Source organism: Theropithecus gelada, chromosome 10 (genome assembly GCF_003255815.1).
Source record: "Theropithecus gelada isolate Dixy chromosome 10, Tgel_1.0, whole genome shotgun sequence".
In the NCBI taxonomy this organism is placed as follows: domain Eukaryota; kingdom Metazoa; phylum Chordata; class Mammalia; order Primates; family Cercopithecidae; genus Theropithecus; species Theropithecus gelada.
The window spans coordinates 26,899,542-26,924,798 of NC_037678.1; the positions used below are offsets into that span (position 1 = coordinate 26,899,542).

Consider the following 25,257-nt stretch of genomic DNA (forward strand, 5'->3'; position numbering starts at 1 on the left):
GCCTCAGCCTCCCGAGTAGCTGGGACTACAGGCGCCCGCCACATCGCCCGGCTAGTTTTTTGTATTTTTTTTAGTAGAGATGGGGTTTCACCGTGTTAGCCAGGATGGTCTCGATCTCCTGACCTCGTGATCCACCCGTCTCGGCCTCCCAAAGTGCTGGGATTACAGGCTTGAGCCACCGCGCCCGGCCATAATTTTTTGTATTTTTAGTAGAGACAGAGTTTCACCGTGTTAGCCAGGGTGGTCTCGATCTCCTGACCTGGTGATCGCCCACCTCGGCCTCCCAAATTGTGGGGATTACAGGCGTGAGCCACCGCGCCTGGCCAATTTCTGTAGTTTTAGTAGAGATGGGGTTTCACTATCTTGGCCAAGCTGGTCTTAAACTTCTGACCTCGCGATCCACCCGCCTCGGCCTCCCAAAGTGCTGGAATTAGAGGTGTGAGCCACTGCGCCTGGCCAAGACTCCTCAAAAAAAAAAAAAAAAAAAAAGAGAAAATCCCAACTACAAATGATGAGGCATTGGGGATGCCTTTGGGAATTCTCCCTCCATCTCTAAGAGTGTTTCACTGTCCTTTTGTGTACCAAGTGTGCATGACTCATATGTGCCCAGCCTAGAAGTAGGCTTCATTATCTCCAGGTCCGGGTAAGGAAGTGACTTAGGATGAGGAAGTAAGGGGAGAGCTGGGATAGGGACCAGGCACCTTGGCCATCTATGCTGCCTCTCTGTTTCTCCTATGTCCCCAAGTCCTTGCACCTGCAGGTCCATGTGGCCTCTTTTCTTAGCCTAGTTGCAGAACATGCTGGTGGGAGGTAAGAGAAGGAGGCTCAGCCCAGATTCCTGGAGCCTGGCCACTCTGTTGGAGAACGTTTTCCTGGCAGAGCTTTACTCTGCTGGGGCCCCAACTCAGGCGACTGTCTTTCCCAAACACAGCAGACGTGCTCAGGGGCAGCCCAACAAGGAGGGATGGGAACTGCTCTCCAGCTCAGGGAAACTTTGGGGCTATGGGTGGCGTGAGGGTAAAGTGGGGTCCTGGACTCAGAGCAGGAGGCCTGGATTCCTCTGCTACCTGCCAGTCATGTGACCCAGGTAACTCCTCTCTGAGCCTCACTTTCCTCATCTGCAAAGTGGAGACATCACTGCTTGATTCAAATAAATTGCAATGCTGTGATTGGCAGCTCTGGTCCGGGGAGAGGGGTGGTGGCTGTTGTTGGTCACTCTGTGTTCTCCCCTCTCTCCTCAGATTCAGGGCAGGATCCTGCTCCTGACCATCTGTGCTGCTGGCATTGGTGGGACTTTTCAGTTTGGCTATAACCTGTCTATCATCAATGCCCCGACCTCGGTATGTATCCTCTCTGTGTTGACTGCCCCTTTCTGAGTGGGTACTGGCTAACAGCTGCCCACTGAGGGGCTTCAGCCAGGCATCCACTTGGTGGCACTTTCTGCCACAAGTTTGTCTCCATTGGGTTGGCCCACAGGTTCCTGCAGGTTCAAACTGAGCATACATCTTCCCCCAAACCTGCATGTCCTCCTGAGTCCCTAATCTCAGCGGATGACTCCATCTTCCACCTAGTGATGGGGGAGTCAGCGTTGACTTATTTTCGTCTCTTGGACACCAAGTCCTTCCTAACTATCTCTAGAATCCAGCCACTTCTCCCCATGTCTCCACCACATTCCCAGTTCTAGCCCAGCCTCCTCACTGGCCTCCTTGCCTTCAGCCTCTCCCCATCTTGATCTCTTCAAGTCACTCTCCTGCTCAGAATTGTTTTTTTTTTTTTTTGAGACGGAGTTTTGCTCTTGTTGCCCAGATTGGTTTGCAGTGGCGTGATCTCAGCTCACTGCAACCTCTGCCTCTCGGGTTCAAGCGATTCTCCTGCCTCAGCCTCCTGAGTAGCTGGGATTACAGGCATGTGCCACCACGTCCAGCTAATTTTGTAGTTTTAGTAGACATGGGATTTCTCCATGTTAGTCAGGCTGGTCTCGAACTCCCAACCTCAGGTAATCCACCTGCCTCAGCCTCCCAAAGTACTGGGATAACAGGCATGAGCCACTGCTCCTGGTCTCATGAAGGTTATTTATAAAGTAGCCAGTGGAGGTTAAGTTTCCGTGTTCAGCGGCGAGGCCTCGAGCTACCAGGGCCTCAGCTTCATGGAAAAAGGAAGAAGAAATTTTAAAAAACCAACTGACCAAAAGCAAGCAGGGCAGGCAGATCTGACCAAATGAACCCCTCGGTTTCACTGTCTCACACCTTCGCTCCCCCAACCCTGATACCAAAGCAAGTTAAGTATAGTTCCTCAAATGCCTATGACACAGCCCTTCCTCTAAGCCTCCTTCCATGGAGGGGCCCTCTCTGTTCCACCTGTAGAAGCCCACCCCAGATACCACCACCTTCTTGAAACCTTCTTCCCTCTCCAGCCCTTGGTGCAGGCTGTCCTCACTCAGGCTGTGTGAGGGCTGTTTTGTGTCCATCTCCTTTCTCCTGCTGATTCGCTCTCAGCATCTGAGTCATCTTTGAATCTCCAGCACTTGGTCGTAGCCTGGCCCGAGCCGATGTTCTGTGAGTGTCTGTGGAAAGGATGGGTCTTTCAGCCCCAGTGATAGAAGCCTACCTCTAACTTGCTTAAGTAAGAAGGGCAAGTACCTAGTCACATAACTGGGAATGATGGGATATGGGGCTTCACACAGCACTGGGGGAGAGCTGCAGGAACCAGGCCCCAGGACAGAACTGTGGCTGCTGTCCTGCCCCTGATTTTCCTCTCTCGGGTTTTTTTTTTTTTTTTAGACAGAGTCTTGCTCTGTCACCCAGGCTGGAGTACGGTCACGCAATCTCGGCTCACTGCAACCTCCGCTCCGCCCCAAGCTCAGGTGCTCAAGCGATCCTCACACCTCAGCCTCCCAAGTAATTGGGACCACAGGTGTGTACCACAAAGCCCAGCTATTTTATTTGTATTTTTTAGTAGAGACAGGGTCTCATCATGTTGCCCAGGCTGGTCTCGAACTCCTGAGCTCAAGTGGTCCGCCCACCTCGGCCTCTTGAAGTTCTAGGATTACAGGCATGCCTTGGCCTTGTTTTCATACCCAGTTGGGGAGCTGCTGTCACCAGATTCACTTCCTGCCAGCTGAGAACTCCCCCCACCAACAAAAGTCTTCCAGATTAGCTCATGTAGAAAGGCAGGGAAGAGCCTGAGGGGCTGGTTTGGTTTACGTGTCCACTCCCAGACCAGTAATGTGGTCAGGAGGCTGGGATGCTCGGATTGGCCAGATCTGGGCCAGGTGATCACCTTTATGGGGGAACCAAGAGCTGTACTTGACTATGGAGAGAACTTCCTCCAAAGTAATATTTGTTAGCAGAAGATAGAGGTGGGGATAGAAAGAATGATAGCAGCCCAGCCTCTTAAAGCAAGGATGAGAATTTAGAAAGGGGGGTCTGAGCTGGCTGCATTGGTTTGTTTGTTTGTTTGTTTATTTATTTATTGAGATGGAGTTTTGCTCTTGTTGACCAAGCTGGAGTGCAATGGCGTGATCTTGGCTCCCTCTGTCACCCAGGCTGGAGCATGGTGGCGAGATCTCAGGTCACTGCAACCTCTGCCTCCCAGGATCAAGTGATTCTCCTGTCTCAGCCTCCTGAGTAGCTGGGATTACAGGCGCCTGTCACCATGCCTGGCTAATTTTTTTGTATTTGTAGTAGAAATGGACTTTCCTCATGTTAGCCAGGCTGGTCTCAAACTCCTGACCTCAGGTAATCTGCCTGCCTTGGACTCCCAAAGTGCTGGGATTACAGGCGTAAGGCATTGGTTTATTTATTCATTCATTCATCAAGCATTTGAGCACCCACTTCAGTGCACACTCAGACTAGAGAGGGGTCCATCCCGGGCTGGGCAGGTCACTCAGACCTTACCTCCCACGGCCATCACCAGCCCCCACAAAGGAGACTTTCCTAGGCTCAGAGGCTTCCCCTACCCTGCTGAATAGTGTTAAGTTCTAATTGTTAAAGAAAAAGTTATTCAGGCTGGACATGGTGGCTCATGCCTATAATCCCAGTGCTTTGAGAGGCTGAGGCAGGCGGATCATTTGAGGTCAGGAGTTCGAGACCAGCCTGGCCAACATGATTAAACCCTGTCTCTACTAAAAGTAGAAATATTAGCTGGGCATGGTGGTGCGTGTCTGTGACCTCAGCTCCTCCAGAGACTGAGGCAGGAGAATCGCTTGAACCCAGGAAGCGGAGGTTGCAGTGACCTGAGATCTCGCCACCGTGCTCCAGCCTGGGTGACAGAGGGAGACTCCTTCTCAAAAAAAAAAAAAAAAAGGCTGGGCACAGTGGCTCACGCCTGTAAACCCAACACTTTGGGAGTCTGAGGCAGGTGGATCACCTGAAGTTGGGAGTTCCAGACCAGCCTGACCAACAGGGAAAAACTGCATCTCTACTAAAAATACAAAATTAGCCAGGCATGGTGGCACGTGCCTGTAATCCCAGCTACTTGGGAGGCTGAGGCAGGAGAATTGTTCGAACCCGGGAAGCGGAGGTTGCGGTGAGCCGAGATCGTGCCATTGCACTCCAGCCTGGGCAACAAGAACAAAACTCCATCACAAAAACAAAAACACAAACTATTCAATGACACTTGTCAAAGCACAGTAATGAAGACTTTATTCAAGAGGTGGCAAGCACTAGTTGGAGGGACCATGGCAATGGGGTCCTGCCCTGAGGCAGAAAGATTGGATTCAACTTCAAATACAGCATGGGCAAGCGAGAACTGATAGCCGAGGAGTAGAGCGGGGTCAGTGGGTGCACAATGACTGAGAGGATCATCAGGTGTTTGTGGGGGATTCTGGTTAAATTGACCCAACAGGATTCTTGTTGAGGGCAGGCCAGGGTAACCAGACATCATGGAGGATGGCAGAGGATAAGGAGGCCAATTAGATTTTGAAAGTGATCAGATGTGGAGGATGAGGATTCTAGCTAAATCAACTTAGCAGGACACTTGCTAAAACTGAACAAGGCAGAGATGAACACAGAAGTCCAAAAGTTGAGACCTAGTTGAAAAAGAGCTCAGAATACCAGGCGCAGTGGCTCACCCTTCTAATCTGAACACTTTGAGAGGCTGAGGTGGGAGGATTGCTTGAGCCCCGGAGTTTGAGATCAGCCTAAGCAACACGCAAGATCCAGTATCTACAAAGAAGTAAAAAAATATTCAACAGGGCGCAGTGGCATGAGCCTGTATTTGCAGGTACTTGTGAGGCTGAGGTGGGAGGATGGCTTGAGCTCCAGCCTGGACAACAGAGGGAGACCCTATCTTTATTTATTTATTTATTTTTTTTGAGACGGAGTCTCGCTCTGTCGCCCAGGCTGGAGTGCAGTGGCCAGATCTCAGCTCACTGCAAGCTCCGCCTCCTGGGTTTACGCCATTCTCCTGCCTCAGCCTCCTGAGTAACTGGGACTACAGGTGCCTGCCACCTCGTCCGGCTAGTTTTTTTGTATTTTTTAGTAGAGATGGGGTTTCACCATGTTAGCCAGGATGGTCTCGATCTCCTGACCTCGTGATCCGCCCATCTCGGCCTCTCAAAGTGCTGGGATGGAGACCCTATCTTTAAAAAAAAAAAAGAGCTTAGAAAACTCTGAGGAGAATCTTTGTCAATGGTCACTCTTGAGGAGTTCCAGCCAATGTCAGGGGAAGCTGGCCCTGGTCCCAGCTCCTGTGGACAGTTCCTCCCCCGAGAGGCAGCTGGTGGGCACTAGGCTGCCAGTCATTGCCCTGAGCTGGGCAGGGGAGAGCTGGCCCAGCACCTGAACCCACTGCCCTCTCTTGTGTTCTGTTCTGTCGGGAGACCTGCAAGTGACATTTCATCTCTAACCAAGAGAAGGGTGTCCATGTCTTCCCCACTTCTTTCCTAACCATGTGACTTCCCTTCACTCACCTGAGGTTTGGAGTCTGGGGAGTCCAAACTACCTGATACAACCCTGACCCATGGCTAAAGCTGTGAGCAAGTCACTTCACCTCTCTCAGAGCCTAATCCCCAGTCTTGACAGTGACTAAGCCTGAGCATGGTTGCTCATGTCTGTAATCACAGTGCTTTGGGAGGCTGCCTCCCAAAAGTAGTGAAACCCCGTCTCTACTAAAAAAATACAAAAAAATTAGCCGGGCGTGGTGGCGGGCGCCTGTAGTCCCAGCTACTCGGGAGGCTGAAGCAAGAGGATTACTTGCCAAGATTGGCACAATCTTGGCTCACTGCAACCTCCACCTCCCAGATTCAAGCAATTCTTCTGCCTCAGCCTCGCAAGTAGCTGGGATTGCAGGTGCCTGCCACCACACCTGGCTAATTTTTTTTTTTGTATTTTTAGTAGAGATGGGGTTTCACCATGTTGGCCAGGCTGGTCTTGAACTCTTGACCCCAGGTGATCCACCCGTGTCTGCCTCCCAAAGTGCTCTGATTACAGGTGTGAGCCACCGTGCCTGGCCATGGAATTTCTTGAGTGATAGGAGCATCTTTTGTTATTTGCAATGAGCCCCATTTCATCATACCTGCGCGTATGCTAATGAGGTGACAGGGTAGGGTCATTAGATTGCCTCAGGATGGAGCTGGTCACCAAAAAGACCAAGAGATTAGAGGGTCAGAATGTTCAGCCCCACTCACAGAACTCTGAAAAAGGGAGAGGAGCTGAAGATTAAGGTCTATAAAAGCTCTTGAACAACAAGATTTGATGAGCTTCCAGGTTTGTGAACACATTGAGGTGCTGGGAAGGTGGTGCTCCTGCAGGGGACATGGAAGCCTCTAGCAACCTACTCCCCCAGGACCATGCCCAGTGCATCTTTCCCATATGGCTGTTCATGAGTTGTATCCTTCATAACAAACCAGTAAATGTAAGTAAAGGGCCTTCCTGAGTTTTGTGAGCCATTGTTGCAAATTTTCAAACCCACCGAAAGGGTCCTAGGAATCCCAGTTGATGGCCAGTTGGTCAGAAGTGCAGGAGACCTGGTTTTGCAGTTGGCATCTGAAGAGGGGACAGTCTTGTGGAATGGAGCCCTTTGACTTGTGGGATCTGATGCTAACTCCAGGTGGATAGTGTCAGAATGGGATTCCACTGTAGTACTCCAGCTCGTGTCCGGAGAGTTAGAGAATTGCTTGATGTGGAAAAAATCCACACATTTGCTGTCAGAAGTGTTATGTGAGAAGGGAGAAAAAGTGTTTTTGCAGAGAGGGGCAAATGGGGCATGTCCAGTGCTAGGCTCTGAGGGATATTGAGGGATAAGAACCAGCATGGTGCCCTGCACAGGGGAAGTGCTCAGGTGAGTTGGTTCCTGCTCCACGGGGAGCTCAGAAGACACGGTGCCTGTTCTCATTGCCTGTTCTGCAGAAGCATGGAACCCTGTTGGGGAGAAGGCTTGTCTTGTCTAGTGCCCGCACGCCCCCATCCCCAGAAGGCTGACTGGCATTTCTGTCCACAGCACATTCAGGAATTCACCAATGAGACGTGGCAGGCGCGTACTGGAGAGCCACTGCCTGACCACCTAATTCTACTTATGTGGTCCCTCATCGTGTCTCTGTACCCCCTAGGAGGCCTCTTTGGAGCACTGCTTGCAGGTCCCTTGGCCATCACGCTGGGAAGGTAAGTGCTTCCTGTGTACCCCCTGAATGCCCTTTAATGAAGAGTGCTGCAGCCTGCAGACTGAGGGACATGGAAGCAGGAAGAGGCCCGGCAAGCTCCAGGCCCAGAACAGCTCCTCATCCAGCCTCTTACTCTGCCTGGAGTTTCACCTTGCAAGACACATCTTCCGGGATTTGGTAGAGCAAACAGCCCTGTGCTATGAGAGAGGGAGGACTCCTGGTTTCTAATTTCATATCTACCAACAAGTGCTAACTGACCTAAAACAAGTATTTTCTTCCTGGGCCTCACTTTCCATCTGCATATCTAATGCAGTTCTTGGATTGCAAACAACACAAACTGACTCTGATTAACAGAATCAAAAATGTAATAGCTCAAAGGACATTGGGGCAGCTCATAGCATGAAAGGAAGTTCTTAGAAGCCAGGCCTGGCCAGGCAGGGTGGCTTACCCCTGTAATCCCAGCACTTTGGGAGGAATTACACTAAGGAGGAAAGATTGCATGGGTCCAGGAGTTTGAGACCAGTCTGGGCAATATGGTGAGACCCCATCTGTACAAAAAATTAGCCAGGTATGGGCTGGGCGCAGTGGCTCATGCCCATAATCTCAGCACTTTGAGAGGCTGAGGTGGGTGGATCACCTGAGGTCAGGAGCTTCAGACCAGCCTGACCAACATGGCGAAAACCCATCTCTACTAAAAATACAAAAATTAGCAGGGTGTGGTGGCACACTTCTGTAGTCCCAGCCACTCAGGAGGCTGAGGCAGGAGAATCACTTGACCCCACAAGGCAGAGGCTGCAGTGAGCCAAGATCATGCCACTGCACTCCAGCCTGGGCAACAGAGTAAGACTCCATCTCAAAAAAAAAAAAAAAAAAGAAAAAAAAAAATCAACCAGTTATGGTGACACATGCCTGTGGACCCAGCTACTCGGGAGGCTGCAGCAGGAAGATCACCTGAGCCCAGGAGATCGACGCTGCAATGAGTCTTGATTGTGCCACTGTACTCCAGCCTGGATGACACAGTGAGCCCCTGTCTCAAAACAGCTGGCTTACTAGCGATCTTAGTCTATTTTTGGTGCCATAACAAAATAACTGAGACTGGGTGATATATAAAGAACAGAAATTTACTTTCTCACAGTTCTGGAGGCTGTGAAGTCCAAGATCAAGGCACCAGCAGATTCAGTGTATGGTGAGGGCTACTCTTTCTGCTTCTAAGGTGGTTCCTTGTCCCTGTGTCCTCATATGGCAGAAAGGGCGAATGCTGTGTCCTCACATGGTGGAAGACAAAGGGGCAAAAGGCAAAAAGAGCCTGCCTAGTTCCCTCCAGCCCTTTTATAAAGCACTAGTCCCATCAATGAAGGTGGAGTTCTCATGGCCTAATCAATCTCCCAAAGGTCTACCTCTAAATACTGTTGCATTGGAAATTAAATTTCAACCTGAATTTTGGAAGAGACACAAACCATCAAACCATAACACTAGCACAGGATCACCAAGACTGGATTAGACCACTGGGGCTCATATCTGCACCATGGGGAGTAGGGGAACAATCGCAAACAAAAGTGGGGCTCTTCCCACGAAGATGGAGGTAATAACTATTGTGTGGCTATCTCATGATACCTGGTTCAGCTGGCATAAGCATGAAAGGGAGAAATTAAAAATTCAAATTTAGCACATATGCCTATTCTGATTATGTCAAATGTCTGTTCCCCTCCCCAGGACAGGGGGATGTAGTTCTTCCATTCAGCAGCTGACTGGAGCTCTGAAATGTGTTGCCATCTTTGGGTGCTCAGGGTTGGTTGCATAGGGCAACAGGTGGGTTAGTCATCTCGGTGCCAGGAAGCCCCTATTGTTGAGCCCATGTGCGTTTTCTGTGCTTTCTACCCTATTTGCTTTGTTTATCACCCAACTGAGTAAGCACCAGGATGGTCAAAGAAGGCAGTTGAATGCCATCTACAGATAGAGGGTCATATTGTCCATGATTATGCATGATTATGAAGAGCCTCTTTGCAGCAGGAAGGGGATTCTGATAAGCAGAAACATATTTATGTATATTTTCAGGTTCTGGGTTATTTATTTATTTTTTTTGAGACAGAGTTTTGCTCTTCTTGCCCAGGCTGGAGTGCAATGGCGTGATCTTGGCTCACTGCAACCTCCGCTTCCCGGGTTCAAGTGATTCTCCTGCCTCAGCCTCCCAAGTAGCTGGAATTATAGGCGCCCGCCACCACGCCTGGCTAATTTTGTATTTTTAGTAGAGACGGGATTTTCCATGTTGGTCAGTCTGGTCTCGAACTCCTGACCTCAGGTGATTCACCCACCTCGACCTCCCAAAGTGCTGGGATTACAGGCGTGAGCCACGGTGCCCAGCTATATTTTCAGATTCTGGGCTAATTTTAAAAGATACACCCACTTAGTGTTTCCCTGTACCTCCTTGAAACCAGTCTTCAAATTCTGCTTCATCTAAGACTATCTGTCCAACCAAACCTTTTGAAAAAGGGACAGGCCGGGTGCGGTAGCTCTCGCCTGTAATCCCAGCACTTTGGGAGACTGAGGTGGGGGGTTCACCTGAGGTCAGGAGTTCGAGACCAGCCTGGCCAACATGGTGAAACCCCATTTCTACTAAAACTACAAAAATTAGCTGGGCGTGTTGGCGGACGCCTGTAATCCCAGCTACTCAGGAGGCTGAGGCAGGAGAATCACTTGAACCTGGGAGGCAGAGGTTGCAGTGAACCGAGATCGTGCCACTACACTCTAGCCTGGGCAACAAGAGTGAGGCTCCATCTCAAAAAAAAAAAAAGAAAAGAAAAGAAAAATAAAAAGAGGCAAAAGAAGTCCATGCTAGGCTGGGCGTGGTGGCTCATGCCTGTAATCCCAGCACTTTGGGAGGCTGAGGCGGGCAGATCATGAGGTTGGGAGATCGAGACCATCCTGGCTAACACAGTGAAACCCTGTCTCTACTAAAAATATACAAAAAAAATGTGGTGGCGGGCGCCTGTAGTCCCAGCTACTGGGGAGCCTGAGGCAGGAGAATGGCGTGAACAGCTGAGGTAGGAGAATCACTTGAACCTGGGAGGCAGAGCTTGCAGTGAGCCCAGATTGCGCCACTGCACTCTAGCCTGGGTGACAGAGCGATACTCCGTCTCAAAAAAAAAAAAAAAAGTCCATGCTAAAAAATCTATTGGATGGGTTTAAGTCCTTCAATACCTTTTAGGTCCAAACTGATGTGAGTGACCTATTCATGGGAAACTTTGGGGCCCACATTGGGCAAGTTTGGTTTATACCACTTCTATTCAGTGACGGAGTAGTACAGGGCACACTCAAGCTTAGTAGAAGGGTGTCATACAGCACCCAGTTATGATAAGTACATGGCCCTGTGGCATCCTGCAGCCTGGTGTTTATTCCTCACTAGGGCCTAGTGACAAGGCCAGGAGCTCTTTCTCCTTAAGAGGATAGCAGGCTGGGCATGATGGCTCATGCCTATAATTCCAGCACTTTGAGAGGCCAAGGGAAGAGGATCTCTTGAGCCCAGGAGTTTGAGACCAGCCTGGGCAACATAGCAGGACCCCATCTCTACAAGAAAAAAAGAAAAAATTAGCCAGGCATAGTGGCGTACACCTGTGGTCCCAGCTACTCAGGAGTCTGAGGTGGGAGGATCACTTGCTGAGCCTGGGAGGTCGAGGCTTCAGTGAGCTGTTATAGCACCACTGCACTCAAGCCTGGGTGACATAGTGAGACCCCATCTCTAAATAAATAAATATACGTATTTATTTATATATATATGAAAAAAATATATATTTATATATATGAAAAAATATATATAATATGTATATATAAAAGAGGCTAGTAATTTGCTGAAGGAGAGTAGTTCAACTTAAAAATCTTTGGTTTTGCATTGTGACCTCTTTTTAGAGTATTTTCACTGCCACTTTGAGCACCACAGGCTCTCCTAAAGCTAAAGGGTTGAGTGGCAGAGCTCTTTGAGCTTGTCTTGGGGCCGTGATTGTGTATAGTTGCTAGTGCGATGTGAATTTGGCTTCGACCCACTAGAGAAATACTTCTCTTGCTAAGCACCACTCAAAACTGCCAGGTTTTCAAGTCACCTGATAAATGTGCCAGGACACGACACCTGATGTGGTATTCCGCTGCCTCCAAAATGGAAAGAAGCTCTCAGAGGCTTGTCCCTCCTCCTTAGAGGAAGGGGACTATGGTGCAGCAATTTGTCATGCACTTTGGAGAAAATACGCTGCCACCTCTTAGTCCTCTAGACCTCAGGAACTTCGTTGGAGTGGCAGCCCCCTGTCTCGTTTTTAATCTTCTACTCTTTGTCACAGTGTACCTTACCAAGACATCTAGTGCACTTGCTGCTTCCTCTTCTCCAGGTCCTTTCTGTATGAACTCATCAAAATAGTGGGACAGCAGCATGTCCTGTGGGATGCACAGGTCCCTGTGGAATGGACTGTCGCCCACAGATGGACAGCCGCTATATCCTTTTTTTAAATTTATTATTTTTTTTGAGACAGGGTCTCGTTCTGTCACCCAGGCTAGAGTACAGTGGTGCGATCTCAGCTCACTGCAACCTCCGCCTCCCGGTTCAAGCAATTCTCCTGCCTCAGCCTCCTGAGTAGCTGGGATAACAGGCGCATGCCACCAAGCCTGGCTACTTTTTGTATTTTTAGTAGAGATGGGGTTTCACCATGTTGGCCAGGCTGGTCTCAAACTTCTGACCTCATGATCTGCCCACCTCAGCCTCGCAAAATGCTGGGATTATAGGCATGAGCTGCTGCACCCGGCTGCTGCTATATACTTAAGGCAGGTCAGTGGAGGTGTATGACTCTTCCTGCAAGGTGAATGCTAAGTGTTTTTGGCAATGTCTGTGTATTTAAATGGAGCAAAGTGCACTCACCAGATTGAAGTACTTAATTATTATTAATGGATTTATTAATTCCAGTGAGGAAAATGTCTATCATTGTAATTATAATTATTAGTTACAGTTGGAGTTACCACTGGATCAAGTTTGTTATAATCTACTGTCATTTTTGATTCTCTAGACACAAGACACACAGGCTTTGGCTCATATTTTATCACCAATGTGTTGGTCACTTTGAGCAGAACACTGGCCACTTCTGGTCTTCGGTTTCCCTCTCAGTACAGTGAGCTATATCATCACAGTGAGCTCTCCTGGGTGATCTGTATGACAGCACTTCTGAGCTCAGTATTAGGAGCCAAAGCTAATGCTTCATCATGACGGAACAGGTGACATTTCCAATGGCCTCTTCTTGGATTGGTGTCTGTCCCATTGATCAAGGAATTGAGACATACAGCCATTCTGAGTTGTGGGAAGCGACTCTGTAATACATGGAGGAAAATATAAGGAAACTCCACTTGACTATCTATGCGTCCATTCCTTCACTCTAAAGTCCCTGTTCTTCCTCCCTGGAGTTGTATTGAATCTGATAAATTACATATTAGTACCTTCACTGTTGTTGTTGAGACAGTCTCACTCTCTCACCGAGGCTGGAGTGCAGTGGCGTGATCATGGCTCACTGTAGCCTCGTACTCTTGGGCTCCAGCAATCCTCCCACCTCAGCCTCTTGAGTAGCTGAAATTACAGGCGTGCGCCATCATGCCCAGCTAATATATATTTTTTTTTGAAATGGAGTTTCGCTCTCGTTGCGCAGGCTGGAGTGCAATGGCGCAACCTCGGCTCACCACAACCTCCACCTCTCAGGTTCAAGCAATTCTCCTGCCTCAGCCTTGAGTAGCTGGGATTATAGGCATGTGCCACCACGCCTGGCTAATTCTGTATTTTTTTTAGTAGAGATGGGGTTTCTCCATGTTGGTCAGGCTGGTCTCGAACTCCTGACCTCAGGTGATCTGCCTGTCTTGACCTCCCAAAGTGCTGGGATGACACACGTGAGCCATCGTGCCCAGCCTAATTTTTTTGTATTTTTTGTAGAGATAGGGTTTCATCACGTTGCACTGGCTGGTCTCCTGGGATCAGGTGATCTGCCCGCTTTGACATCCCAAAGTGTTGGGATTAAAAGCATGAGCCACCATGCCCAGCCCAATTTTTACATATATTTTAAAAATTACGTGTTCCAACAGACCTATAAGTGTAGGAACTCTCATCTCATTTGACAGCAAGGTTACCAGGACTCAAAGTAGTTAATGGCATACTTGAGGTCATGACCTAATGAATGACAGAGTCAGGATTTAAATTCAGGGTCTTGGCTGGGCGCTGTGGCTCACGCCTGTAATTCCAGCACTCTGGGAGGCCAAGGCAGGTGGGTCACCTGAGGTCAGGAGTTTGAGACCAGCCTGCCCAACAGGGAAAAACCCCATCTCTACTAAAAATACAAAAATTAGCTGGGTGTGGTGGCATGCGCCAGTAATCCCAGCCACTCTGGAGGCTGAGGCACGAGAATAGCTTGAACCTGGGAGATGGAGGTTGCAGTGAGCCAAGATTGCACCACTACATTCTAGCCTGGGTAACACAGCAAGACTTTGTCTCAAAAAAAACCAAAAAACAAGAAAAAACCAAACTCCTGGGCTCAAGCAGTCCTCCCACCTCAGCCTCCCAAGGTGCTGGAATTATAGGCATAAACCACCACCCCTGGCCAGTCCCTTCATTTTCAAAAAGTTTGGGGAGAACAATACTTAATCTGAAGGGGGAAAGCCATACCACATAAATTCTGTTATTTCAAGCTTTGCTGTAGGCAGAAAGGAGAGTAATTGGGGTGCCTGGCGGGGGAGGGGAGTGGGAATATTCACCTGAAGGCATACCATAGGTGAGCGTAGGTATAATGGTCATTTCCGTTCATGCAGTTTAGACTCTTTGAAACACAAATACACACACACGTGTGTGTGTGTGATCAGGGCTTGTTAGAGTTGCAAAGAGTGGTCCCCAAGGATGGTCCCTCTGGACTGAACCACAGCCTCTCTTTCTGTGTGTTTCACTTCCCCCAAGGAAGAAGTCCCTCCTGGTGAATAACATCTTTGTGGTGTTGGCAGCGATTCTGTTTGGATTCAGCCACAAAGCAGGCTCCTTTGAGATGATCATGCTGGGAAGACTGCTTGTGGGAGTCAGTGCAGGTATGGGGTGGGGGCTTCTCGTCCTACCTCTCTATGCCTATTTATTCATAAATTCATTAATTTCTTTTATTTCATTTCTTCCCTCATTTCCTCCCTTTATTTATTTATTTATTTATTTATTTATTTTATTTTATTTTTTTGAGATAGAGTCTCACTCTGTCGCCCAGGCTGGAGTGCAGTGGTGCCATCTCGGCTCACTGCAAGCTCTGCCTCCTGGGTTCATGCCATTCTCCTGCCTCAGCCTCCTGAGTAGCTGGGACTGCAGGCTCCCACCACCATGCCTGGCTAATTTTTTGTATTTTTAGTAGAGACGGGGTTTCACTGTGTTAGCCAGGATGGTCTCGATCTGCTGACCTTGTGATCCGCCTGCCTCAGCCTCCCAAAGTGCTGGGATTACAGGCGTGAGCCACCGCACCCAGCCTCATTTATTTATTTTTTGTTTATGCCTACCTTTGTCACAAAAGGATGAAATATAGTTTATCTTAAAAGACTCATATGACTAGATATTTAAAGTAGGTACAGAACAATGGAAAAGTTGTGTAGGGGTGGGGGAATAAACACCTGCAAACTAACACTAACAGAGGTCCCATGTTTGAGTAACACTGTAAGCCATGAGCTTCCTGGCAGCCAAAGTATAAAAGGATATAGGATGAGTTTTCTGATCTTCCCTCAGAAGCAGAATGGCCTGTTAGGTACTCCTTGGTTTGTGGGGCTTTTCATGTGAGAGAGCAGAATTTTGAGCACATCCACCTGGGCTTTTAAGGGCTCCAACACAGCTTCCTTAGAGCCCTTCACTCAGGTCCCAGTGATGGGACCTAGGAAGTTCCCACGAACATGTGGGACTGTGGCCAGGGACCAGGATGGGAGCGGATCTGGGAAAGCCCTCTCTCAGAAGTTCTGAGGAGTAGAGTTGGGATCCTGTTGGCCCTTCAGCAGGTGAAGCAGAACCCCTCAGAGTGTGGGGGGTGAGGGATCAGCCCTCAGTGCCAGGATCCAGTTGAGTGGCTGGACAGTGCTGAGTGGGGCAGGGAAGACAGGCCGATGTCATGGAGGGAAGTCCCAGCCGGTGGCTGATGTGCCTCTGCTGTGCACACGTCCAGGCGTGAGCATGAATATCCAGCCCATGTACCTGGGGGAGAGCGCCCCTAAGGAGCTCCGAGGAGCTGTGGCCATGAGCTCAGCCATCTTTACCGCTCTGGGGATCGTGATGGGACAGGTGGTCGGACTCAGGTAAGCACCCCTCCCCCACATGCATTCAGTATTTCGGAGATACCTTTCTTCACCTAAATGTCTCCCCTACCCACTAGTAGATTAAAGCATTGTTGCTTTGCATGAAGGCATCGAATCCTCTATCCACATCTTTGCTGCCAATTCACAAAATGGGTATCAGTCAACATACTGCAATGTGAATCACCTTATCCTATCTTCTCCAGGTCAGGGAGCAAAGAACAGGTCTTGACAGAGGAGAGGGTAAAGATTTGGGCTTTCAAAGAGAAACCTGTTCCAGTCATTCCAGAAAAAAGAGGAGAACGCAGAGCCTGGACTCTTGGGAAGGGGAGTTGCTAGGGATGAGGTGGGGCAGTGTCCCTGTCCTCTCTTGGTCCCAGCCTGGGTGGGAGGGATCTTGATGTTCAGACCCAGACTTGGATAGGAAGAGGCACGGGGCAATTGCAGAGCCTCTGCAGGGAGGTGTGCAGGTGGGCAGGAGAGCAGGGTGGTAGGACTCTGGCAAAGAGGAATCTGGCCTGGCCTCTCCTCTGCCTCCTTAGGGAGCTTCTAGGTGACCCTCAGGCCTGGCCTCTGCTGCTGGCCAGCTGCCTGGTGCCTGGGGTGCTGCAGCTCGCCTCCCTGCCTCTGCTCCCCGAAAGCCCACGCTACCTCCTCATTGACTGTGGAGACACCGAGGCCTGCCTGGCAGGTGAGTCTCTGTCCTTGGGCTCCCAGACTGCCTTGACCAAGGGGTGCATCTCCTCAGAGTATATGGGTCCCCATTTCATAGGTTTCATTTATCAAGGAAAAGCTATCCCTCTCTTTGTGTCTCAGTTTCATGATCTGCCCATACCTGCCTTCAGTCAGAACTCTTATCAAGTGGCTGTCCAAACTGCCAGGCAGCAAAATGGATCAGACATAGCCACTGTTATTCAAGAACTCCAGAGTGGTGTGGAGAAACACACACACACACACACACACACACACACACACGGTCAAACACCTGTGCAAGACCTCACCTACCCAATGCCAACTGGGTGATGGTCATCTTATCAGTCAACTATGGCTACAATAAGAATGCCTAAGGAAGGCCGGGCGCGGTGGCTCAAGCCTGTAATCCCAGCACTTTGGGAGGCCGAGACGGGCGGATCACGAGGTCAGGAGATCGAGACCATCCTGGCTAACACGGTGAAACCCCGTCTCTACTAAAAAATACAAAAAACTAGCCGGGCGAGGTGGCGGGCGCCTGTAGTCCCAGCTACTCGGGAGGCTGAGGCAGGAGAATGGCGTGAACCCGGGAGGCGGAGCTTGCAGTGAGCTGAGATCCGGCCACTGCACCCCAGCCTGGGCGACAGAGCGAGACTCCGTCTTAAAAAAAAAAAAAAAAAAAAGAATGCCTAAGGAACAACTGCCATGTTTCTGGTTTAAAGCAACAATTATTTACTGCATCTTTTATTCATTTGCTTGCCTGGCTGGCTGCGCAGCTCTGCTGATCTCAGCTGGGCTACCTCACAGCATGGGGTGGGGGACGGGGGCAGCGGTGAGGTTCAGCTGCGGCTTGGCCGGTCTGGGCTGGTCTGGACTGGAGTCATTCAGCTTTGCTGCACGTTCTGTCCTCTCACTTTTGGTACCAACGGGTTAGCCTAGGAATAGTATGATGATGGCAGAGAAACAAGAAAGCAAATCCAGTTGCAAATAAGTGTTTTCCAAACCTTTGGTCCCCTCATGCTATTAACATTCCATTGGCCAAAGGGAGTCAGTCATGCTGCCAAATCCCAAGTCAAGGGATGGAAAAATTGATGGCATATCCTCTCCTATCGCAAGGGGTGTGGATTTAAGGAGGGGTGAAGACCAGAGCCCATTAGTGTACTCTTCTCTGTCACCATGGCCACAATTATTACTTATGTCTCTTCTCTGTGCAAAATGTGTTCAGTCCCATCCCAGGATCCCCCAGAGTCTCATCCAATCATGGCATCAGGCTTGAAGTCCCAGATCTTACACCACATTAAGTCTATATGGGCCTTTTCTTGATCCAGAAACCTAGGATCTAGAAAGATAAGTCTTCCTCCCTTCCCACACTCAGCGTGCAATGGTGAAAAGTAAGATGAGGTAACCAGAATTAAAGCTCTCATTTCAAAAACGAGGAAGCAAGGCAGGCATGGAGCAGTAACTAATCTATAACAAATCTGAAGTGCCCCTAGGAAAATACGGCCATGTCCCCTGCCTTGGGGGTAGGGAGTATTCTTTGTTCAAGTTCCGGCTCTGTCCCCTCCCCCCTAGGAAGGGCACCCCAAGCCATGGTTCTTTTTTTTTTCTTTTTTTTTCTTTCATTTTTAGAGACAAGTTCTCGCTTCTCCAGGCTGGAGTACTGTGGCTATTCATAGGCATGACCCCATTGTTGATCAGCATGGAAGTTTTCTTTGTTTTTGTTTTGGTTTTTTGGTTTTGTTTGGAACAGGGTCTTACTCTGTGGCCCAGGCTGGAGTGGTGTGATCTCAGCTCACTGCAAGCTCCGCCTCCCAGGCCCAAGCAATTCTCCCACCTCAGCCTCCTGAGTAGCTAGGACTACTGGCCCGTGCCACCATGCTTGGCTAATTTTTTTTTTTATTATTGTATTTTTTGTAAAGATGGAGTTTCACCTTTTGCCTGGGCAGGTCTCAAACTCCTGAGCTCAAGTGATCCATCCTCCTTGGCCTCCCAAAGTGCTTGGATTATAGGCATGAGCCATTGTATCCAGCTAGCACAGGAGTTTTGAACTGTCCCATTTCCAGCCTGGGCCAGTGCATTTCTCCTTAGGCAGCCTGGTGGTCCCTGCTCCTGGGACGTCACTATATTGATGCTGAACTTAGTGTAGACACCTGATCTGCCTAGCGTACCACAACCCAGAGCTCCTGGGCCCAAGCGATCCTCCTGCCTCAGCATCCTGAGTAGCTGGGACTGTAGGCACACACCACTATGCGTGGCTCTCCATGCTTCTTGCGTCTGCCCTCTGAGATGTTTTTCCTTTTCTATCACCTTCCTTGATTCCTTCTGAAGAGGGCATTGCACAGTGTGCTGCTTTTGATGGTTGAGCAAATTTCTCAGCTTGCTTCCTGTCTACAGAGAGTTGGGGCAGGCTGGGCGCCGTGGCTCATACCTGTAATACCAGGGAGGCCAAGGCGGGCGGATCACTAGGTCAAGAGATCGAGACCAGCCTGGCCAACATGGTGAAACCCCATCTCTACTAAAAATACAAAAATGAGCTGGGCATAGTGGCATGCGCCTGTAATCCCAATTACTAGGGAGGCTGAGGCAGGAGAATCGCTTGAACCTGAGAGGTGGAGGTTGCAGTAAGCCAAGATGGTGCCACTGCACACTGCACTCCAGCCTGGTGACAGAGCGAGACTCCATCTCAAAAAAAAAAAAAAAAGAAAAGTTGGGGCACAGAAGTCTTTATATTTCAAATTGTCCTGGTCAAAAAGCAGAGCTGGTCAAATTGTCCTGGTCAAAAAGCAGAGCTTCTTGCCAATACAACTTTCTCAAAAATGATGTGAGTTTTCTATGTATTTGAGGTTTTTTCATGTGCCAACAAACCACGCTCACAATTACTTTTGAGACAGGCTTCTCTCCCAAGGCCTAATTGCTGTTATTTAGGGTATGTCAGGCTACCTTGAAGCAACGCCTGCAAGCCTCCTAAATGCCCCCTTTTCTAGCTGTGAGGGTCTATGAGGCACTGCTTTAAGCCACACGCTTGATTTGATCTTTACTATGAGTCCATGGCTTCCTGGCGGTGCTCCGGATTTGATCTTTGCTCACAGGCTTTTACTTAATTTGGGATTCTTTTGCTAGCTGGAGAGGATAGAGGTGAGAAAACATTTTTGTTGTTGTTTTCAACTAACCCAGCGTTTCTGAAATATGCTATATTTAATTAAATTTTGTTGCCTCTGAATTCTGTTTGCAAACTGGCCAGTTATTTTCTGAGCTAATTCTTCATGTCTTACAGCGAGCTTAGAATACTCATTTAACAGCAACCAGTTCATGCTTTCAACATTTGGAGTTTTCTTTGCTCAAGTCCATAAGTTCATTGAGCCCATTTTCTTTCTTCCAAGTTACTGCACTATATAACATAGCACTTCATTTCTTCAACCTTATCGCCATCCTCTGCCTGGTCTTGGAACTAATACCATATTTCACAGGTCTTTGTTATGGTAGCACCCACTCCTGGTGCCAATTTATTGATCAGCTTTCTATTGCTGACTAATAGACAATCATAACATCTCGGTGGTAAGCAAACAAACAAAACAAGCAATTGTTTAGCCTAAGCCTCTAGGTCCTCTGGGCTGGGCTGATCTAGGATGGTTCTGGCTGATGTCTCTACTGATCTTGGTCATTCCTGCAACTGCAGCTCAGCTGGGCATTGGCTGATCTAGAACAGTCCCAGCGAGGGTGGCTCATCTGGGCCCCTTTGGCTGTCCATGTCTCTTTTTTTTTTTTTTTTTTTTTTTTTTTTTGAGACGGAGTCTTACTCTGGTCCCCCAGGCTGGAGTGCAATGGCATGATCTTGGCTCACCGCAACCTCTGCCTCCTGGGTTCAAGCAATTCTCCTGCCTTAGCCTCCTAAGTAGCTGGGATTACAGGCGCCTGCCACCATGCCTGGCTAATTTTTGTATTTTTAGGAGAGATGGGGTTTCACCATGTTGGCCAGGCTGGTCTCGAACTCCTGACCTCAGGCCCGCCTCTGCCTCCCAAAGTGCTGGGATTACAGGCTTGAGCCACTGCGTCTGGCCAATGGCTGTCCATGTCTCTTGTCATCCTCCTGGCTAGCCTGGAATGTTCTCATGGTGGCAGAAGAGCAAGTATAAGTGAGCAAGGCCTCTTAAGGCTCAGGCTGGAACATGGCACGCCCTCACTGCAGCCTCATCCTATTGGCCAAGCCCGGATCCAGGAGCAGGGATGTAGGCGGTACTTGCCCCTTTAGTGGGAGGAACTGCAAAATCACACAGCAAGCAGCATGGGTGCAGGGAGGGGTGAAAAATTGAGTTTGATAATGTGCTGCAATAGTCATGATATGTCCACAGAACCCCGAGTTTCTTTCTAAAGCCTTTTTTCATCCACGGTTGCAACACCCCAACAGCCCTGAGAAATGTCAGGGCCAGGAAGATCATCTCCGTCTGACCAGGGAGGCAAACAGACACAGAGAGATTGAGAGAGACAGAGGCAGAGAGAGACACACACACACACAGAGACAGACACAGAGACAGAGAGTGAGCCAAGAAGGAAAGGAATGGTGTGATGGAGGAGAGGGTCCCTGTGGGGGGACCAAAGAGGGGCTTGGGGAAGGGGAGCTCAGTACCCTCTTCCCTGGCTCAGCACTACGGCGACTGCGGGGCTCAGGGGACTTGGCAAGGGAGCTGGAGGAGCTGGAGGAGGAGCGCGCTGCCTGCCAGGGCTGCCGTGCCCGGCGCCCATGGGAGCTGTTCCAGCATCGGGCCCTGAGGAGACAGGTGACAAGCCTCGTGGTGCTGGGCAGTGCCATGGAGCTCTGCGGGAATGACTTGGTGAGACCCCTGCCCTGCCCCACGCCCTGGGCCCTGGAGGCTTGGTGTTGCAGGCTGCTGGGAGCCATGGGAGGTGGAAAGGAGCCCAGGCCTGAAAGCCATGCTCTCCCAGATGTACGCCTACGCCTCCTCCGTGTTCCAGAAAGCAGGAGTGCCAGAAGCGAAAGTCCAGTATGCCACCATCGGGACTGGGAGCTGCGAGCTGCTCATGGCGATTGTTAGTGTGAGTCTGGAGGGCGCCCTTCTTCCACCAGCCCTTAGGGGAGGGACCCCCAGGTCCTCTGCATTAAACCAGTTTACACTCCAGCTTATGGTGTTAAAATGTAGTGAGGGGCCGAGTGCAGTGGCTCACGCCTGTAATCCCAGCACTTCGGGCCGAGGCGGGTGGATCACGAGGTCAGGAGTTCGAGACCAGTCTGGCCAACATAGTGAAACCTCGTCTCCACTAAAAAATACAAAAAATTAGCCGGACATTGTGGCGGGCACCTGTAATCCCAGCTACTCGGGAGACTGAGGCAGGAGAATCACATGAACCCGGTAGGTGGAGGTTGCAGTGAGCCGAGGTGGTGACATTGCACTCCACCCCAGGCGATAGTGCTGAGGTGGGATCAGGAGTTCGAGACCAACCTGGGCAATACGGTGAAACCCGTCTCTACAAAAAATACAAAAATTAGCCGGGTGTGGTGGTCTTTGCCTGTAGTGCTAGCTACTGGAGAGGCTGAGGTGAGAGGATCACTTGAGCCTAGCAGGTTGAGACTGCAGTAAACTGAGATTATGCCACTGCACTCCAGCCTGGACTGGACCAGCGAGACCCTGTCTCAATCAATCAATCAATGCAGTGAGTTAGAGAGCATCTATTGTTTGCGGGTCACTTCCAGCACCATTTTGAGATGCGGAAACTGGCTGAAGTTGGGTGATTGATTGACCAAGTTCCTTTAGGAAATTAATAAAGTCACATTGAAGCAATAAACTACCCCCACCTCCACCACCAGCTTTCTCAGGAGACCCCTTCCCATTGCCTGCCCCACACCTCAGGGACCATGGCTGGGTGCATGGGTCTGTGCTTTCTTCCTTTGAAGTGTGTGGCAGTCGAGAGGATGGGTCGGCGCGTGCTGCTCATCGGTGGGTACAGCTTGATGGCCTGCTGGGGGAGCATCTTCACTGTGGCCCTGTGCCTGCAGGTAGCTGGGGTGGATGAGGGCTGGAGGGTCCAGGCCAGGCTAACTTCCACCTCACCCCTGCCCCGTCCATGGCAGAGCTCGTTCCCCTGGACACTCTACCTGGCCGTGGCCTGCATCTTTGCCTCCATCCTCAGCTTTGGCATTGGCCCTGGTGAGTGGGCCTAAGGGGCTCTGGGCATCCGTCATCACATAGAAGGAGTGATGGGTGGCTGGGTGCATGGTGGTGGTGTGAATGCAATGTCCCCTGCGGGCCCTCAGAGACCACTTCGTGCTGGGGCTTCTGGGAGGGAATGGCAGGAGGAGAGCCCTGAGGGGTCCCCCATACAGACTGGGCCTGGGCTCCCACTCCCATGTCTGGGCTGGGGTAGGGGAGAGGCAGGCAGGGAGCCCTGGCCAGCAGACCCCTGTCCCTGCCCCTCCTTCCAGCCGGGGTGACAGGGATCCTGGCCACAGAGCTGTTTGACCAGATGGCCAGGCCCGCTGCCTGCATGGTCTGCGGGGCGCTCATGTGGATCATGCTCTTCTTGGTCAGCCTGGGATTTCCCTTCATCATGGTAGGCCCACCCCTCCCGCTGGGGGCCCTGCCTTAGGCTGTGTCCCTGTCATCTCAGCCTCCCGCTGAGAACCCCAGCAGGAGGCTTCCATCCAGGGAGACTGAGACTGAAAGGGAAGGGTCTTAGGGGAGCAAAGAGGGGGGCAAATCCCTCCTCACAACCTGTCATGGGCCTTCCGTTTGGGGTTGATGGAGCCATACCAGGTCTTGGGGTCTCTTTTAATCCGCAGGAGGCCTTGTCCCACTTTCTCTATGTCCCTTTCCTTGGTGTCTGTGTCTGTGGGGCCATCTACACTGGCCTGTTCCTTCCTGAGACCAAAGGCAAGACCCTCCAAGAGATCTCCGAAGAATTACACAGACTCAACTTCCCGAGGCGGCCCCAGGGCCCCACGTGGAGGAGCCCGGAAGTTATCCAGTCAACAGAACTCTAGTCCAAAAGGGGTGACCAGGGGCCAAAGCCAGCTGCTGTCCTGTCCTCTGCTTCCTGCCAGGGCCCTGGTCCTCACTCCCTCCTGCATTCCTTTGTTTAAGGAGTGTTTATTGAGCACCCATTGTGTGCAGACATGGCTCCAGGTGCTTAGCAATCAGTGGTGAGAGTGGTGTTCCAGGCTAAAGGTAATTAACTGACAGAAAATCAGTAACAACATAATTACAGGCTGGTTGTGGCAGCTCATGACTGTAATCCCAGCACTTTGGGAGGCCAAGGTGGGAGGATCAATTGAGGCCAGAGTTTGAAACCAGCCTGGGTAACATAGTGAGACCCTCTATCTCTACAAAAACATTAAAAAATGAGCTGGGCATGGTGGTATGTGCTAACAGCTCTAGCTACTCAGGAGGCTGAGGCAGCAGGATCACTTGAGTCCAAGAGTTCAAGGTAGCAGTAAACTATGATCACACCACTGCATGCCAGGCTGGGTGACAGAGGGAGACTTCCTCTCTTTAAAACGTAATAATTACAGACTCAGGAAATGCAGTGAAAGAAAAATACAGGTTGGCCAGGCAAGGTGGCTGGATGCCTGTAATCCCAGCACTTTGGGAGGCCAAGGCAGGAGGATCGCTTTGAGACTAGGAGTTTGAGACCAGCCTGGGCCATACAGTAAGATCCTGTTTCTACCAAAAAATAAAAAAATAATAAAATAAGCTGTGTGTGGTGGTACATGCTTGTGGTCCCAGCTACTCAGGAGGCTGAAATGGGAGGATCACTTGAGCCTGGGAGGTCAAGGCTGCAGTGAATCCTAATTGAGCCACTGCACTCCAGCCTGGACAACAGAAGGAGACCATGTTTCAAAAAAAATAAATACAGGTTGTAGTGGGTATGGATATGCATACCAGGAGGACTGACCTAGTCTGAGAGGGGAGTGATCAGAATTTTCTGAGGAATTGATGTTTTTAATCAACTTTATTGAGGTATGATTTACACATAATCAAATATATCCATTTTAAGTCTATATTTGGTGAGTTTTGAGAAGTGTATATACACTTGTGAACCACCACCGCAATCCAGATGGAACGTTTACCCTGCCCCAAGGCACCCTCATGCCCCTTAGCTATCAATAACCCACCCCAGCCCCAGCCCCAGGGAACCACTGACCTGCTTTCTGCCTCAATTAGTCAGATTTACCTTTTTTCAGAATCTGAAGTCATTCCATACTGATGTACATATTTGTGTCTGGCTTGGCTTCAGATACAGTTTTTGGGATTCATGCATGTTGTTGCACGTATTAGGAGAGACTCCTTTGTATTGCTGAGTAGTATTCCCCTCTGTGGTTAGACCATGATTTATTTATCCATCAACCTGTTAGTGGACATTTTGGCTGTTTCTAATTCTTGGCCATCATGAATAAAACTGCTGTGAATGTTCCTACACAAATCATTGTCTAAACATGTGTTTTTATTTCTTTTGTGTCTTAGTCTGTCGGCTGCTATAACAAAGAACCATAGCCTGGGTGGCTTATAAACAACAGAAATGTATTTTTCGTGGTTTTGGAGGCTGGGAGGTCCAAGATCAAGGTGACAGTGGATTCAGTGTCTGCTGAGGGCCCATGTCTTGTTTCATAGATGGCGGTCTTCTCACTGTGTCCTCCTAGACAT

At 49.9% G+C, this 25,257-nt stretch overlaps 1 protein-coding gene across 4 annotated transcripts in view; it reads left to right on the plus strand.

The window, feature by feature from the left end:
• SLC2A11 (solute carrier family 2 member 11) overlaps positions 1–24,959 on the plus strand; it is a 29,726-nt gene extending 4,767 nt beyond the window's left edge. For 2 of the 4 annotated variants that reach the window (XM_025400015.1, XM_025400014.1), the window contains exons 2-12: positions 1,242–1,340; positions 7,441–7,601; positions 14,562–14,686; positions 15,787–15,916; positions 16,456–16,604; positions 21,245–21,432; positions 21,545–21,655; positions 22,512–22,613; positions 22,689–22,764; positions 23,040–23,167; positions 23,397–24,280. In XM_025400015.1, the coding sequence (XP_025255800.1) occupies positions 1,242–1,340; positions 7,441–7,601; positions 14,562–14,686; positions 15,787–15,916; positions 16,456–16,604; positions 21,245–21,432; positions 21,545–21,655; positions 22,512–22,613; positions 22,689–22,764; positions 23,040–23,167; positions 23,397–23,597 (1,470 nt within the window). In that variant the 3' untranslated portion in view covers positions 23,598–24,280. Of the gene's footprint in view, positions 1–1,241; positions 1,341–7,440; positions 7,602–14,561; positions 14,687–15,786; positions 15,917–16,455; positions 16,605–21,244; positions 21,433–21,544; positions 21,656–22,511; positions 22,765–23,039; positions 23,168–23,370 lie in introns of all 4 variants that reach the window. The other 2 variants (XM_025400013.1, XM_025400012.1) reach the window with 2 other exon arrangements.
• Positions 24,960–25,257: the final 298 nt, after the last annotated feature.